Raw genomic sequence first — 16,913 nt, 5'->3', positions numbered from 1 at the left:
CCGCGTGGACGTTGAGCTTCGGGGACCCCAGGATCTTCAGTCGGCCATGTACTACGCCCGCGCGTTCGAGCGCCGCGCGGTGGCCATCCAGCAGGAATCACCGTTCCGGACCGCTGGGTCGCTACCCGGGCCGGATTCCGCGCAGGCTTCTGCGGCACCCCTCGCCGCAACCGCGGGACGCCCGTTCCGCCGGCTCACCCCAGCCGAGCTCCTCGAGCGTCGCCGCAAAGGATTGTGCTTCAACTGCGACGAGCCCTACATGCCCGGCCATGCCTGCCCGCGACTCTTCTACCTGGAGGCTGCAGACTACATTCCGGAGGACGCCGTCGCCGCTGACCTGGCCGCCCCAGCTGTCGAGAAGGTGCTTGACGCTGGCTGATTGCCTCGAGGAGTTCCGCAAGCGCTTCCCCACCTTACAGCTCGAGGACGAGCTGTTTGTGCAGGCGGGGAGAAGTGTTATGGCCGGTTTAGCTAGACCCACCGGGCATCTTAGCCCACAAGTTATCTTAGGTTAATTCTTACGCAAGTTATCTTAGGCAAGTTATCTTAGGCAAGTTATCTTAGGCTAAAGTTATAAATACTAGTTGTAAGACACCGTTTGAGATTAAGCAATAAAGATATTATCATCTTCTGTTGCCCGGCTCCCTGAGGAGCCGGAACCCTAGCCGCCACCAGCCAACCGCCGCCGCACCTAAACCCTAGCCGCGACGGCGCCCCATCGCCGGCGCGCCCGCTCCAGCCCTCGTCTCCCTCCTCCCTGCCCATACAACCTACGCCGAAGGCCCGGTAGGAACCCTAGTCCTACCATCATCATCATCCCAGAAGGATTTACATATTTACTCCGCACGATACTCTACACTCATCGCATCGCAGCTTCTGACATGAACTGCGAGTCATCATGGTGGAGTGTGAAGCAACAGCTAGCCATCAACACAAACAAATTGCACTGCATCTCAATGCCTCATCGGTCGCAGCTTCTGATATACTCGTCCTCTTCTTCACCTGTTGTTGAAGAACACAGCTCCACAGGCTATGATCACTATCACACCACGCACACCCTGCATTGCCATTTCATTACCTAGGTTATATCATTGCTAAACTCTCAATAAACGAGCATCGGCAAGAGGAGAGATCAATGCAGTAAGTATATACATACTTACCTGGTTAATCAACCACCCATTCAGCACCGGGAAACCGTCGGACCGCCGCGCCGCGCCGTCATCTGTGCCCTGCTCCACAAGTTCATGACGGTGCATATCAGGACGGATCAAGCAGCAAGGAGAAGCTACAGGCAGTAAAGCACCAACATGCATATTGCTAAGTATCACACCAGTTTAGCTTTCATACCTGTCCTAAGTTCTCCATCGAATTTAGGTGCTCGACGCCAACGATGCCTTTCAGCTGCCTGCTCGCCGTGGTGATGCAGACGTGTGGATGGTTGATCCACGCGACGCTAGACGTCGCACCACAAGGGTTCACCTGCTGCTCCGATGAGTAGGTGCCAATGGAGCGACGCCGGCGCTTTTCCGCTGACCGCTTCTCCGAGCGAATCATGTCGCTCGCTCCTGCGCTCTGCCTGGAGCTCCGTCTTCGGGTTTCTTGTGTGTTTGACGGGCCGCTCTTTCCAAAAGATGTGCTTGGTTTCTTGTTGCCGATGATCATGGCTTGCTTCCCTGGCCTGAGACCTGTCTGGGTGCGGCCTGGAGCGTCCACTGATGCACCGGGAGTAGGAGGCTTGCGTGAAGGGTTGGTGGAAGTCTCTGAAGAAGAAACCGATGGCATCTCTTCCAACGAGCTCTCTGATCTGATCCTTGGCACCGAAGGCAGACCCTGCAGGCCATGCAAACTTGAGAAGTCGGTGTAATATTATCTGCACTTTCTTCAGTGTGTGACGACAGAATTTAGGCAACAAGACGATCGTTTCTCTGTATAGGAACGGGTTCTGAACCTGTGGGGAGCTGCTTTCGAAGGCACTTATCATCTTCTTCACCGCGCTGCTTGATCTACTCTTTGGTTTACCCTGTCCTTTCTTGGAGTTGATGTCGATGGGACCCTCGAGCATCGAAGTATTACCACCAATTTGCAACGGTAGGTCCTTAGAAGCCACCATGCCAGAATCTACACTTGTTTCGGAGAAGACGACCCTCTTTTTCAGATCATCCAACGACATGCTCTTCCGAAGCGTCAGTTGGTCATCTTTGCTTGGGATGCCGGGGATATCTTCTGCATGCTCTTTAGGCAGTGGGCTGTCTTCTGATAAAATTTGAAAGCCATTTGTAAGAAACAGAGCTCCTGCATGGTGCTCATATCAACTGCATTTTAACTGGTGACTAATTTTCTGAACCTTTCATTCAGGGAGCACACACAGAGACACACCTAATGCTCAATTTGTTCCATGGAATTCCAAATGTGCGTTTAAAAAAATATAATTTATAGCAAATTACCTTGGAAATAAAGTTCATCGGCATTCCCAAGCAGCTCTTGCTGCTTTCTTTTCATCACAGAGTTCCTCTGAATAAAAAAGAAACAGTAAAAACACATATAATATATATTTTAACTTAAACTGAACCTTTCATTCAAGAAAAAAAATAGTTTTTAAGCTTTCATGGAAATAGCATAAACCATAAAAGAAGCATCTCACCATCTCTTGGATGCGCTTGCGGTCTTCATCGCTGAGAAAAAACTGCAACTGGAGAATAATTGTCCCTCCACTATCAAGAGTAAAAACAGCATCCATGGTTCCCAACTCAACAATCAACTTTGTCTTCACCTCTGTGATGATTTGCAGAAAAATTGCGACGCGCGTTAATTGACAGGCGTGCAGATGATAAACAGAAGAAGGGCTTAATGAACCAACAACAAACAAACCTGTTTTGGATACCAATTCCTTGTCTGCATTGTACAGCGTCATCACCATGCTATCGCGAATCGATGTAACAGGACTGCACATATTATCATCTTGGTGTGAGATACATTCTCGATGCGCAGAATTAGAAAGGTAAAACGCAAGTAAAAACTAGCGAAAGGCGATATGGGAATGGGATTACAGGGAGAATCCGTGTTGCCCTATGTCTCCGCTGTACTCTTTCTTCCCTACATTAACTGCATCCAAAACGATACGACGACATTAGCAAACAGGAAGTGCGATGGAAGTAACGGGAAAAGTAGAGTGAAATCAGAAGACACCCAACAAACCTTGCAAGAAGAGTGGGGCGGTGACCGGCGGCTGAATGTCTGCACAGCAAAAGCAAAAAACGAACACCGTCAGTTGTCGCCTCCAGCACAAGAGTATGTTATTTGATTCATATTCAAGTTTTGGATAGAAGTATTGCAAATCAGAAGAGAGAGGGGGGGGTGACTCGCCTGAGATTCGGATGCTGCCCGGCATCCTTGCTGAGCGCCTGCTCGGTGCTGCACCAGAAGCCCTCCAATTCTGATCTTGAGGGTGAAGGAGAGCAGCAGCCGAGCTAGTGGATGTTATTTGAGGCAGCTTGGATGTGTGGCTATCTGTAGCCACCAGCAAGGCCTCCTGGGGCGAGTGGAGGAGCTCAATTTTGGCTCCTGATGTTGCTATCACAGTCACAGACCTACATTCACACTCATACAGACACTGACCACACTTACACCGGGCTGCAGTTATTTAACTGAATGAACGAAATCGTGCCCCGGGCCAGCTGCAGTTCCTTAGTTTCTGTACTGAAAGTTTGAGCAAGAGTGCATTGGATTTAAATTTTGCTGGCATGGAAATAGATAGGCTGGGCCGACAAATCACTGTAAAAAACACAGAAGAGAGAAAACTAAAGGAAAGATAAACCGACAAGAAACAAATCAAGCTCGCTACACAAAACCAGATTGCATCAACAGAAGACAGCAAAAACTTGTGACACATGAATGAATCAATCAGTTGACTATCTTGTTTGAGACGAACCAAATCCTTATCATGAAGAAGCACAGGGCAACACAAGCAACAAGACCAGCCTGTCTGCATCCACATAAATATAAATAAAACAGCTCGAGATGGGCCTCTCGGCATCGCACTAACTTATATAAGATGATAATAATAACAGGACCACACGACACAATCAACTAACTAAAGAGTCCAAGCAAACCATTCTCTTTAGCAGAGAAGAGAGACATGAGGCAAAGCAATGACAGACGCAAGCAGCAACCTCGATCAATCTGGCGGTGAGCTTCATCCACCCATCCACGCATCCGGTCTCAGAGCACCGGGAGGGTGTCGGCGCGGATGATCTGCTTGAGCAGGGCCTTGTCGTCGTCGAGCCTCTTCTTCTCGGCGGCGTCGCGCGGCCTCACCTTGCGCTTCTCCTCCAGCATCCACTTGTAGACCCGGCGCTGCTCGTCCTCGGGGATCGGCGGGAGCACCTTGGCGGGCGTTGCCACCGGCGGGTCAGTGGACTCGGCGGCGGCGGCGGCAGACGATGTGGACGCCGTTGCAGTGGCGGAAGCAGAGTCGGCGGTCTTGGCCGGGGAGTCCTTGTAGTAGGTCCTGACGAGCACGTAGGCTGCAGGTTGCCAAGCAAGAGTGATTAATAATAAACCAAAGAAACAAGCTGAAACCCCATGGGGGAAATGGATGGATTGCAACAGTGGGAGGCCGCCATGGCCGGGCATCTTGGATCTCTCCGAGAGAAGAAGGCGGAGTAGCAGTAGGGGAGTGAGATCGGGATGGGGGTACTGACCGCCGACGAAGGCGTTGACGGCGAGGAGGAAGGGGAACATCCGGCGCATGAAGCCCTTCTTCGCCTCTGCCGCCGACGGCGGCGGTGGGGGCGGCGGCGGCGCGGGGGCGCCGGGCGGCTTGGGCTTGGGCTTGCCGTGGGCGGCCATGGCGTCCACAAGAAACAATCAATCAGGGCAACAGAAGAATGGTGGATGTTGAATTTGGTGGGGGTTCGGGAGAGAGATAGCGAGAGACGAGGTATCGCTTTCCTTTCCTTGATTTACTTTCACCGCTGCGCATCTGCCAAGCCAAAGACTCTATCCAGCTCCCCTATCTATCTGTCTGTACAGATATCGCTTTCCATCATTCATTTTCACCGCTGAGCATCTCGACTGAACTGGATGGCCTATCTGTACTGGAGCATGGAACAGCCAGCCGCTCAGCTCATTTCCGTTTGCTGGGACGAATGAGGTACAAGTAGATAGATAGATAGATAGATAGATAGATAGATCCAATGCAACGATGAACTCTTTCAACCATTCACTGTCGCATTTAATCAACTTGTTGTACCACTGTCATAAGTTAAAACGACAACAAATTTATACAGTCACTCAAGAGACACTCTGACTCTACCACCAACCAACAAGCATAAGCAGCAGCAGCAGCATGTACAGCCTTCCGGTTATCATCCATCCATCCGACGAGACACGGAAAACAAAACACCTCACCTCCTCCTTCCTCCTCCATCATCATACCAATCTATCTCACTTATCTAGACTGCAACCAGCCGACCAACCTCAAAAAGGAGGGGTGGCAGGCAATGCATTGCCAAATCATCATCTTATCTACCACCTAACAACAAAACAGCAAAAGTCGGTTTGTTCAGGACCACTGTCAGCAACGACTTCCGTTCCGTTCCATTCCATACATCGGTCCGACACCTGACAAACACACATCAAACGTCAAAACATCAGTTTCCAAGATAATAATGCATCATGGATTCTACTTCGATATCTCTCAGCAAGTTGGTAGGGATGGAAGCGCATACCTGTACAGTAACTTTGGATTTCAGAGACAAGGGATGCTCCATGCATACGACCAGCCGGTCGACATTCCATCAGCCCGGCCCTGGATTCGGGGGCGCATACATGCTGCCCGGAGCACCTGACCCTGGGTTTGGGGGAGCATACATGCTGCCTGGACCAACCGGTCTCTGCTGGAGCTGAGGCTGCTGCTGCTGGTGATGCGGAGGAGGCAGGTGCGGCCTAGACAGCTGCTGCTGGTGCCACGAGCCACCCACCTCTTGTCCATGCACAGGCACCAACCCGCCCGAAATCTGCCTCTGCAGCATGCCTTGGCTGGATGATGTTCCCCCTGAAATCTGCCTCTGCAGCATGCCTTGGCCGGATGATGATCCCCCTGAAAGTTGCCTCTGCAGCATGCCTTGGCTAGACGACAATGGCACCGAAGTTTCGTTCCCGGCAAAATTGTCCTTGGGGGAGCTGAGCGGCTTAGATGTCGATGTGACTGCAGCTGGGTCATGCGCTGAAAGCCCAGGACTGCCTGCCTCTGAACTGTGAGATGTAGGCGTAGCTGGAATCGCCTGACTGTGCTGGACTTGGTCCATCTGTGCGTCCATCCTAGGGTCGGGCTTCATTTGGAGGCTTTGTTGCATCATCATTCTCTGGATGTTGTTCTGTGCTGGATTCATCGGCCGCTGCTGCGTGGTCACAGGGTACCTGGAATGGAGTGGGGGCGGTTGTGCAGCGAAGACGGTGTGACTAGGAGGACCCTGCACCAAGCCTTGGTTACCGATATTTGGAGGCTGCTGCACCGAGGCATATAGCTTATGTTGATTCCCAGGCTGAGGTGTAACCGGTTTATTACCAGCCGAGGACCCTTGCCCGTGTTGCATCAGATTTCTGTCAGGAACTTGTTTCTTGGAGGCTGTAGGAACAGCACTGGGTGGAATTGCGTCGGCTGCAGGAGTCTGAGGTGCCACCGTGCTGTTTCCTCGTCCTAGACTCTTCATAAGCTTAGCTTGTTGACTAGCTTGGTTCCTCTGTTGTTGATTCTGCCTAGGCTGCTGTTGACCCTGCTGTTTCTTCTGCTTAGGTTCTGTAGCATTGGCAGGTCGATTGGCAAGTGCAGAGCTATCTGTTGGGCTTTGTGCAGACTGCTGCTTCTGATGCAGTGGTAGCGCAGAAGGGGTTGAAGTGACCGGAGATGCATGGTTCTGCTGCTGAATCTGCGGTCCGTTCTGCACACCAGGTACCACGCCTGCTACAGGAAGGCTGTTGTGCTGTTGAGACACCAAACGGTGTTGATATTGTCTTTCCTTAGCCAGCTGCATAGGCATAGTAGAATATGGCTGCTGCTGTGGGCTTGGATGGCTGGTTCCTTGGGTCTGGGAAAGATGCGGGTTACCCAACATATTCAGTGGTTGTGACATCTGATGTGGCCTTTGGGTTTGCTGAAGAGGCGAAGAAGCTGCAGCCTTGGAGAATGATGGATTCATGCTGCTGAAATGGGCAGCTTGACTATTTCCCTGTGAAACCTGCATGTGGTGCTCCGGCCTCACCATATGCTGCTGCTGACCAGGCTGAAAGAAAGAAAGAGAGTATCCCATCAGCACTCTGAATCACGTTGATTTTTCACAACTGACAAGTTTAGTGGTTTAAGCTTAATAGTTCGTTTAGTGAATATTGGACAACAGTGACCTTAACCATCTAATGTCAAAGTTGCATGACTAGTAAATAAACCTTGTTTTAGTAGTTGACAGTCATGCAGTGTAAACAAAGGGCAGTCCTACCACTAAGACATACAAGTGTTTCAAATAGCTGTCTGAAAATGATATGAGCAAATATTTCATAAAAAGGTACTTTCATTTACTTAACCAAGGGAATATTTTATAAGCAGACAACTAGTGACTCAAAACGTAGCAAATAACATGACCTTGACATAACAGAGACTATGCAGGTTTCAGACATGTAGAGACTTGTCACATAATTAATTATGTGGTTACCACGAGAAGCTACTTTGTTCCTCAGAAAACTTTTTAAAATGGCAGGACTGCCCTTTGTTTACAAAGTTTTGTAAAAGAAAGCTTGTGCAATAACAAACAGCAAGCAACACTCGTGAATCTGAACTTAAGACATACACAGCTTGAAGGATGGAATTTTTTTACCACAGATAAAAAGCAAGCGCTTTTAGGCAATTGTTTATGCATGAAAGTAAACAATTTAGATGTTCCGATAATATGAAAGAGAAAAGGAAACTCACACGAAGCATCTGCATAGGATCGCGTGGCCTCATCATAGAATTTCCAGCGGGAGACATGGCATTTGGCACTCCTTGCACACTTTTGAGTGGCATGTTTCCTGTCGATGCCATATTCAGCATTCCTGGGGAACCAGCTCTTGGAAAGCCTGCCCTGACTGCAGGCATACCTCGATTTACCCCTGTCATCATTCCAACACCATGAGCACCAGGCATCATACGAGCACCAGGACTTGTTGCAGGAACAGCTCCAGGTTGCTGAAGATTTCTACCACTGAGCATTTGATTATACTGAATCTTCTGTTGCTCATCACCCTGTATAGAGGCTGGTCTAGGAACACCGTATTTCTGAGAATCCCTGTAGCAGAAATTGCATGAAACAAGAAAAAACATTGTAAATTAAATTTATCGTGCACATATAATATCTGCAATTACTAGGAAGGATACTTGAAACATTTACCTAGAAGGAGCACTCAGTGTTGAAGGTGGCGAAAAGTTGCTGCCCAGAACCATACCAGGAGACCCTGGTAACCTCGAATTTGGATTGGGAGTAGGAGGAGTGGTAGTAGGACCAGAAGAACCATGTTGATTCGACAGTGTCACCCCGTTTGCATGAGAAATCTGGTTTCCGCTGCCAGGTGTGACTGTATCGAGGCTCAGATTTACATCACAAAGATCAAGTGGCCTGTAACAGATAGACAAGACCACAAAGATAAAATGACAGAAATTAAATAGCATATAAGAAAGGAAAAATCTTGGCAATTTCCTGGAAGTGAGATCCAAACAAGAGTTCAAAGCAACAATCACATACATCAAAATGCCCCCAGATAAGTTGTTCGGGCATGCTTGTGTAAGTGCAACAACATGAGAACTATGTGGTAGTACGATCGGCTTCAGCTCCCGGCTATTAACCTAAGGCACAAGAAAAGCATGAAGATAAGCAACACTGAAAAATACCAGTATACGTAAGAGCAGCAAAACAAAGGTATGTGAATTGTATTTCACAGAACATAAAGATTATTCTAACTATTGTAAAAATACTAGTGCACTGAGAAAGTCCACTAACGTGTCATATTATAGCTGTTATTATGCACGTAAAACAAAGACAAGCATGATTCTAAAACTAATACAATATGACGCAATAACTACCCGACTTCACAAAGAACAAGAAATACCAAGATTTACTCGACCTCCACTATAAATATAACTTAAAAGTTACAAAGATAGTTACATTATACCGCTAAAGTATGAGGCCTTGAAGAAAGATAGAAGGCGAACCTGTCTACGCCTGGATAGCACTTTTGGCATGAGGAGCATAATTTTTTCAAAATGTGACTTCAGATTCTCTTCCTCAAATGGTCCTTGAAGTCGCTGGAACAACTGCCTGGCACTACCCTGATGGGCATAAGAAGATCAATGTCAGATAATTGAAGTCTGTTGTGCTTCCTCAAAAAGAAGAATATTTACCATAGCCCATAGATTGAAAAGGTAAGTATCAAAGAGACCATAGCCCATAGATTGAAAAGGTAAATATCAAAGAGAGAACATTGAAGGTCTAACAGCATATCTGTGTACTCTATATATGTGCTCCCTGTCAAGCAGTAAATGCTATTAAAAGAAATTATTAACATGCCTGTGGAATGCCAGGTATGGTGAAATGATACTGTTGAGATGAACCAGAGTCTTCTGCACTGTCAGCACCATCACCAGAACTTTTATCCACAAGAACCCTATGGCGCTCTTTGCATTCTTTAGGTTGTCTATGTATAGACTGCATAAATAGGATACAATTGAACTCATAAATTTTACTGCTGCTTACATAAAAAAAGGGAACTCAGAAAATGTATTTATGGAAGAATAACAGTGTCTAAAATTATTATGATAAAATTTAAGACCACGGAATATAATCTTTAGAAGATACAGTTACTGCAAAGAGTGACAATACAATTGAAGCCTAACTTGCTTTGAATGATAACAACCAATAAAAATACTCAGAATCCAAGGAATGGAAAGAAATCAAAGTTCATACTACTCCCTCCGTTCGGAATTACTTGTCACAAAAATGAATAAAAATGGATGTATCTACAACTAAAATACATCTAGATACATTCATTTCTTGGACGAGTAATTCCGAACAGAGGGAGTACATGTTTGAACAATATGATTAAAAATATATGACATAGAAAAAGGATCTATCCCAGTCATGAAACTACCTTGAACTGCACAATGTTATTGATTGCGTCGCTTACTAATTCCCAATTTTGACCCAAGTCATGGACAAGGACAACAAGAGCCTGCAATATTTAAGATATTTGGGTCATTACCACAAACTGAAGTGGAAAGAGGAAAAGTTACTAATTCAAACAAACAAGAACCTGATCCTCGAAGTTTGACCATCCACCACCAGAAGACATCTGCCAGAAGCATACAACATTTCAGTAAGCAACATAGAAAATTAACCGTGTGCAGGATGTGCTACCCGTACACTATGATGCTTAATCACAAAAGAGACTTTCAACTATCATCTCGTCCTATAATCCAGTTGCACACCAAAAAGGACAAACAGGGAAATATATAGACCACAAGAATGTCCAACAAACTAAAATATTTCATCTACCAATCAATATATCTCAATGAAGTTTTCTAACTTATATCTTGTTATTCTACGACACAACTGAAACAACTACAGCTTAATACAGCTTGCTTATCTAACCTGAGCTGGACCTATCCTGACTAGTTCGGTAACATATCTACGAGTAGCATGTTTCTCTACTGCTGGTAGCAAAAAGACTGCCAAGCATATCAAATGAAACCTTATTATTGCACAACTCCAGCAGAGTAGGGTATATAAAGAAAAATAAATGGAAGCACAACCAGACAAACTGACAAGGTTTCATCGACGGTGACCATATGGTGTATACGCAAACAAAGGGAAAGGAATGTGACTGTAATGTAGAGAGATGATAATACCTTTAGCGCTTTCACTTTTCTCCCACGATCCTTGTTAGTGATGATCTTTATAATTTTATTAGCAGGCGCCATATTGCTCATCTGTGATGGAACTTGAGAAGGTTCTTGTTTAATATATATCCCTTGCTTCATCGTTTTAAGCTTCTTAGAAGCATGTTGACCACCATTTGCAACTATTTTAACATAAAAACATGACATTCATCCACATGTAAGGAGCTATTTAAGTTTTCTCTCAAAATACATGAAGAACAGATAGTTAATTCTTGTATGACATAGGCCACAAGTGCGCCATGTATATAAAGAGAGAATGGAAGTACCAATTGTTCCATTTGAATAAAATTGTTGGGTCTCTGGTCTCTTCTTCAGATAATCCTTCTGCACAGGAAGTGTTTTTTAGTGTTGAGTCTAACCAAACTAAACTAAAACCAAAAAAGAATAAACGAATATTTCATCAACTGATATCAACTGGGAAAAAAAAGGACCTGCTCATATTGATTAACTTGCGATCTCTGATCGTAGACCCGTCCCTGAAACATCAGAAAAGGAAAAAAAGATTACTCCGATAAAACATCCCAAGCAGCAATAATAAATGGGGAGCATGCTTAAGGAATTAACCTTTACAGCAGCGGCACGTGAATTGGCTGTATTTTGAGCAGTCTTGTATCCTGGGTTCTTTTGTTTCTTCTTCTTGTTAGCTTTAGTCCATGCTTCGCTACCATCATGTCTGTCAAAATCACCTGTTGATTCATATTCCATATTTTTCCATGCGGAGGACCCACCATGTAATGGACTTTGATCATCTTGGTAGGAGTTTGTGTCTCCACTTGAAACATCTGTTTTACTTGTGACTTGGGCAGTCCCACCAGCACTAGCAGGAAATGGGCTTACAACTCGTTGTCTGGCGGCTGTGCGGATGCGCTTTGTAGGAACTCCAACAAAAGATGAAGGTCTTTTGCCATTTGAAACAAACTGCCGGTTTCCTGCCTTGCTTTCCAAGCGCGGATCATAAGACACGTCAGTTTCATATGGTCTTGAACCATTAATCCTCTGCTGCATACTGTGTTTCTTCTTGTGACCCTTTTGTGACAAATAAGTAGAAGCCTCGCCTTCATCCTCGTAGACATTATCCTGAGCCCACCCTGAAACAAAATATAGAAGGCTAAAGCATTAGTAAGAGCATGAGATACATACAAATACGATAGGAAAAAAATTGAGGTACTGATAAATAATACCTGCAGCAGATGCCTCATAATCATAACGAAGTCCAGCGTTGCCAATTTTCTGCAATTATTAACTCTGTTAAACATATTTCCACAAATAAAGTGCTGCAGACAAAAACTAAAGAACTCTGGGGCGCTGGGTAATGTCTAAAAAATAAGAACGGCTAGAAAACTTCTCTTGGCATCCAGGCAGTACAGAACTTCAAAGCATGAACTAAATGTAACCAGATAACAAGAAATTCAGAGGGTTTTTTCATACAGTGATGGAAACAGAAGACCTCCACGGGCAGCAATTTGGGCCATGGAAGTGCTAAAATGTCTTGTTTTGATAATTGCTTAAATATATGTGTCTGTCCATGGTGTGGTTCATACAGTACTCCGGTAAGGTAAAACAAGACGGAAGAAACAAATTATGTTATTGCTTACACTGATACTGTCAGTCCATGTAGGTGACAAACATAAGGAAGAAACTAAAAGGGAAAAAAAAGCAGAGTATATTCATTATGTGTCTTGAGAAGCATGCATAAAGCTTATATTCACCTTATGATACATGAAAAGAGATTCCATGGACTCCCTGTATGCCAGCATTGCACCAGGTGGTACTGTGTAGAAGAGACTTCCCTACACAGGAAAAAAACAGAAAACAACGCTGCTGAGTTAAATGCATACATGTTGCTAGTTGGAGAGACAGGGGTAACTGTGCCTACGGGTATTTATTAGGACACTTCTTAGCATGAGATGTCTTGCAAAAAAGAAGTACTGAAACTTAATCACCAACACTACAGAAAGTTGTGGCAAGTAACCTGTGAAAATTGATCAGACACTTTCAAGATGCCGAAGTCATTCGGCCTGTCAGGTGTAGGTGGTGCTTCAGTCAACACAGCAGAATCAGAAGCCTGATTGCTATATTCAAGAAATCGAACTGCATAATCCTGAATATGAGATCGAAGAGGATGTATAGACTGTTCCGCTTCCAAGCTTTCATTGCCCTATACAAATTGACAGACAATGTCAACGTCACAGATCTTAGACACATCAGGATCAGGTGATGCCTGATGTGATCTACATTCCAATAGAGTACTCAAGACATGATTTTATGAGGATGAAACGGTTAACGAATTATATTTTACTCAGTTGCCATAAAGATACGTCAATATACTGGTACTAAGAAGGAACATGTGCCATGTCATGAAAACATATAAACACAAACCGCGACAAAATGTTGCTTAGAACTAGTTTTACATACCTGTTGTTTCTCAGCTTTGGTTCCAGTAGGCTTTGTCTCTCCTAGCATATTTGAATTATTTTTTTGCATCACTTTAGCTGTTCCAACAGTAGTTAGGACAGCCTCAGCTGAACGCCAAAAACTCATGACACCCTTTGCAAGAATTCTACTGACAGTTTTGTGCTTTCTAAGAATGCTTGCTTGGTCAAACTTGGCCAGACCATCGGAGGCAATCCAATGGCACACTTGAGATGCAGCCGTAATTCTCCATAGGCGTTCCTGTTAATCAGACCGTCAGATTGCACTAGGACAACATGACTATAACTCTAAAAAAATGAGTAAACTGGATCAGAGGTCCTAAACTAGAACTGAAGTATCACTAAGATCCCCAAATCTGAAAATTAATTCGGCAGGCCCCTAAATTTGTAGTACACACAAAACAAGCTAATTGCGTCAATTTAGATCATTAGAACTATTATAAGTTAGCTAAAACTGTTGAACATACGGGTAAAATAGAGGTGCAATACTAATACAGTTCAATCAAATCAAAGATCCATATGGCATTTTGCAGGTACAATGAATTTTTCTTATCTAAAAGTGGTGGCATGTCAACTGGACAAATGTACCAAAGCTAACATCAATCTACGCAGACACAGGTCGTTTAAGTTGGTCTGTGGACGATCGATGCAGTAAACTGAAGTCACATAGGGTCAGTTTGGATGCTGCCCAGGCTAGCCCCACCTACGATGGCACGCCAATATATTGGCAAACGATTTGGCTGCCGCTGTCTCGCCAACAATTTGGCGTGGAGATGAACTGGAGAGGTGCAAGAGCCTTAGCAAGTGAAATAGTTGGTGCCCATCCAAACGTGTGTCCGGAGCTCGGGTCAACAGCAATTATTTGGCTGGGCTATTCTAGGCTCCAACCCAAACGTACCCATAATTATCAACTTCATTGCCAAATATTTACTTCTGTATAACCACTGCACTTTATCTAAGTTATTAAAGTGTAAACGACCCAAGTTACACAGTTTTGCAAGTTCAGGGAGCTGACCTAAGCGGCAATTCAATATAAGTTTGGGGCCCATTGTTACATAAGACAAAAATGTACAAGTACTTCAGAAATGATAGCGACCAGATTCAGTGTGCCTCCATGCAAGTTTGAGAAAGAAATAGAAAGAACAGTTAGAAAATACCTGCATGAAATCATTGGCCATCCAAGCCATCTCCTCGAGGACAAAATCCCAGTGACCCTTTCTCCTCCTTTCTAAAGATATATTACATGGAGATCGTTCACAAGCTCTCTTGAGACTCACCTATTGTACAAAATTATCTTCACTCTTGTAAGAACAAGACTAATATTACAGGATTAAAAAAAAACGCTAACAGTACCTCTATAAGACGAGCTTCTCGAAGGATAGAATCTTCGTGTTCCTTGTCTGTCATCTTATTGACGCTCTCTCCATTTTTTCGAATCTCACTCTCCGCCTTCGACCCATCAGTTTTTAATGATGGTGTAGAATCAACCAAAGTAGCAGAGCCTATAACGATAGGACGGGCGGAGTTCGAATCCCCATGACAACTGTCAATCCTCTCCAAACCTGGACCTCCATTATTGTTCACAATTTGTCCTGGATATGAGCAGCTTGTATCCTTCTGTACAATCATTGCATCATCAAAAGTTTCCATTTCAACTTTCACACGGGCACGAGTACTAACTTCAGGTGGTACAGGACTAGAATTTCCAATCACGGAAGTAGGCCTGCTAGAATCTTCCGGTTGTCCACCAGCCTTGCTAGAAATACCACTGATGTCCGGGTCTTCATGCGATTTTCCATCAATATTCATTGGAACTGGATTATTATCATCTGCTCCATTGTCAATAGTACTGGCAATGTCTTCACAACATGGATCTGTCACATTTTTGTGCAAAGTGGCAGCTTGGACAACAGAGACAGGAATCATACTGCTGTTATCCAGTTCACCTACATGGACTTGGGCCATACCTTCATCCAGGTGATTATTGCCAACCTTCTCAGCAGCAGCACATGTTTCTGTTTTATCATGTGTGCATGCGCTAGAATAAGATGACCTTAGAATGGCTTTTGAAGTAGCATCAGGGGGTTCTATTGATGCACCTTCTTCAGCTATCTTCCCACGTTCATCAGGCTGCTGATTGCGATTCACATAATTGGGCACCATTTCGTCATATTCCACCGGTTCGATCTTTACTATGCGGTGGCCTTTGCGGACGGCTTGAATCCCATTCAACTCAATTGTAACATGTTTGTCAGAAGCTTTATTCGGCCCATTGTCGCACTTTGGCCCTGCCTGGTTTAAATTTGAACCATAGGATACACCAAGATCATCTGCTCGTTTTTCCTTGACCACACCCCTTGCATCTTTTGGTTCCGAAGCTGTAGCAGGTATCACAGGAGATGTAACAGAAGTCACGTTAGCACTCTCCCTACATTGCTTTGACCTGTTGCGTCGAACATATGCCTGGCTCTTCACTCCAAGGCGTGACAAACCAGAATCATCAGCTCTTTTTACATTGTTGTGGCCCTCAGAAGACTGTCTGGGTTGAGCTACATTAGCTCTTCTGGATCCTCTCTTTACAACTTTCTCCTTCACAACGCCATTGTTATTACCACCAAAAAGCATAAGATTATCTGCTGTGTTGGTTTCGCGACACAGTGAACTTCCTGGTTTGCCACTACTCTCAACTGAATCCCCACGAGGTGATGCAGCAAACGTAAAGCTGCCTTTAGCTTCGCTGCAATGCAATTGACAGCACAAAAGAGGCTTCTAAATCGACTCATGGTAATGTGATCAAATGCTACACATCAGGATCAGGAAGCAATCATTACCTTATCACATTTTGTTCCGCTGTGAGAGAAGTGGACTGCACACTGATTGATTCTACACGGTCAACCTTGAAATCTAATGGGTTGCCACCCTGTAAAAAAATAGGAGTAATTAGAGCAAGGGAACAGCAATATCCAATCTGGAAGATAACCTGCAAACTTACTTTCTCCAGAAATTCCAGCTCCCTCCTCCGTTCTTCACGGACATCATACTCCTGCCTGAAATTCATAATCGCACTGTAAGTCATACACCTGCCATACTCAACCATCCAGAGAAAAATGCAGGGAAATCTTATATCAGTAGCCCACCTGAGCTCCTCCTGAGCTTTTTCAATGGCCACACTGCGTGGTGAAGACTTGGTACTGACACTAACGCCGTATTCAATCATTCCACCCATAGAACGCGGCTCAGGCTGAGTCTTCAAAATAGCGCAGCAGCCAAAGAATTCATCGCTCACACACCACTAGATTCGCCGGCGAAATTACGCAGACAGGGCGTCTGCGACAAGACGGTTATCTTCCCGCAAACCGCCACAGGCAATAGCTGCAACAGAAGAGAGAAACAGACAGAACGTAAATGTAAATAAACAGAAAAGGCAAAGCATAGAGCAGCAATAATGACAACGGTTGGGCTGGTCGACAACAGGTAGTACATTTTGGGTATGTATCTAT

The 16,913-nt window shown here is 45.0% G+C and overlaps 3 protein-coding genes across 5 annotated transcripts in view; all 3 read right to left on the bottom strand.

The window, feature by feature from the left end:
- Positions 1-612: 612 nt before the first annotated feature.
- Positions 613-3,778, bottom strand: LOC119349846. 3 transcript variants are annotated; one of them, XM_037617938.1, is made up of 10 exons: positions 3,364-3,778; positions 3,196-3,234; positions 3,048-3,102; positions 2,869-2,942; positions 2,642-2,772; positions 2,445-2,511; positions 1,949-2,292; positions 1,348-1,830; positions 1,161-1,229; positions 613-1,058 (listed from the first exon to the last, which is right to left on the bottom strand). In XM_037617938.1, the coding sequence occupies exons 1-10, from the start codon at positions 3,386-3,388 to the stop codon at positions 999-1,001; spliced, it is 1,347 nt and encodes a 448-aa protein (XP_037473835.1). In that variant the 5' UTR covers positions 3,389-3,778; the 3' UTR covers positions 613-998. The 3 variants fall into 3 exon arrangements, with proteins under 3 accessions (XP_037473835.1, XP_037473838.1, XP_037473837.1); XM_037617941.1 differs by having other exon boundaries at positions 1,949-2,250; positions 3,364-3,699; XM_037617940.1 differs by having other exon boundaries at positions 1,949-2,253; positions 3,364-3,681.
- A 114-nt stretch (positions 3,779-3,892) lies between these two features.
- On the bottom strand, positions 3,893-5,073 carry LOC119349848 (transcriptional-regulating factor 1-like). The gene is made up of 2 exons (XM_037617942.1): positions 4,701-5,073; positions 3,893-4,523 (listed from the first exon to the last, which is right to left on the bottom strand). The coding sequence occupies exons 1-2, from the start codon at positions 4,846-4,848 to the stop codon at positions 4,219-4,221; spliced, it is 453 nt and encodes a 150-aa protein (XP_037473839.1). The 5' UTR covers positions 4,849-5,073; the 3' UTR covers positions 3,893-4,218.
- Positions 5,074-5,206: 133 nt separating this feature from the next.
- The window catches only part of LOC119349844 (chromatin modification-related protein EAF1 B-like), a 12,833-nt gene continuing 1,126 nt past the window's right edge, over positions 5,207-16,913 (bottom strand). Inside the window, exons 2-23 of the mRNA XM_037617936.1 lie at positions 16,551-16,785; positions 16,406-16,460; positions 16,245-16,333; positions 14,767-16,150; positions 14,571-14,690; positions 13,397-13,654; positions 12,954-13,139; positions 12,691-12,771; positions 12,163-12,211; positions 11,546-12,069; positions 11,413-11,457; positions 11,248-11,305; positions 10,931-11,103; positions 10,336-10,374; positions 10,174-10,254; positions 9,594-9,731; positions 9,239-9,355; positions 8,772-8,872; positions 8,421-8,645; positions 7,964-8,318; positions 5,730-7,283; positions 5,207-5,622 (exon numbers count right to left, since the gene is read on the bottom strand). Coding sequence (XP_037473833.1) covers positions 5,799-7,283; positions 7,964-8,318; positions 8,421-8,645; positions 8,772-8,872; positions 9,239-9,355; positions 9,594-9,731; positions 10,174-10,254; positions 10,336-10,374; positions 10,931-11,103; positions 11,248-11,305; positions 11,413-11,457; positions 11,546-12,069; positions 12,163-12,211; positions 12,691-12,771; positions 12,954-13,139; positions 13,397-13,654; positions 14,571-14,690; positions 14,767-16,150; positions 16,245-16,333; positions 16,406-16,460; positions 16,551-16,639 — 5,652 coding nt within the window. The 5' untranslated portion in view covers positions 16,640-16,785 and the 3' untranslated portion in view covers positions 5,207-5,622; positions 5,730-5,798. The remainder of the gene's footprint in view (positions 5,623-5,729; positions 7,284-7,963; positions 8,319-8,420; positions 8,646-8,771; positions 8,873-9,238; positions 9,356-9,593; positions 9,732-10,173; positions 10,255-10,335; positions 10,375-10,930; positions 11,104-11,247; positions 11,306-11,412; positions 11,458-11,545; positions 12,070-12,162; positions 12,212-12,690; positions 12,772-12,953; positions 13,140-13,396; positions 13,655-14,570; positions 14,691-14,766; positions 16,151-16,244; positions 16,334-16,405; positions 16,461-16,550; positions 16,786-16,913) is intronic.

The sequence above is a fragment of the Triticum dicoccoides genome, chromosome 1B (genome assembly GCF_002162155.2).
Source record: "Triticum dicoccoides isolate Atlit2015 ecotype Zavitan chromosome 1B, WEW_v2.0, whole genome shotgun sequence".
Classification (NCBI taxonomy): Eukaryota; Viridiplantae; Streptophyta; class Magnoliopsida; order Poales; family Poaceae; genus Triticum; species Triticum dicoccoides.
The sequence above is the reverse complement of the archived record's forward strand: the minus strand, read 5'-3'. Positions and strand labels throughout refer to the sequence as shown.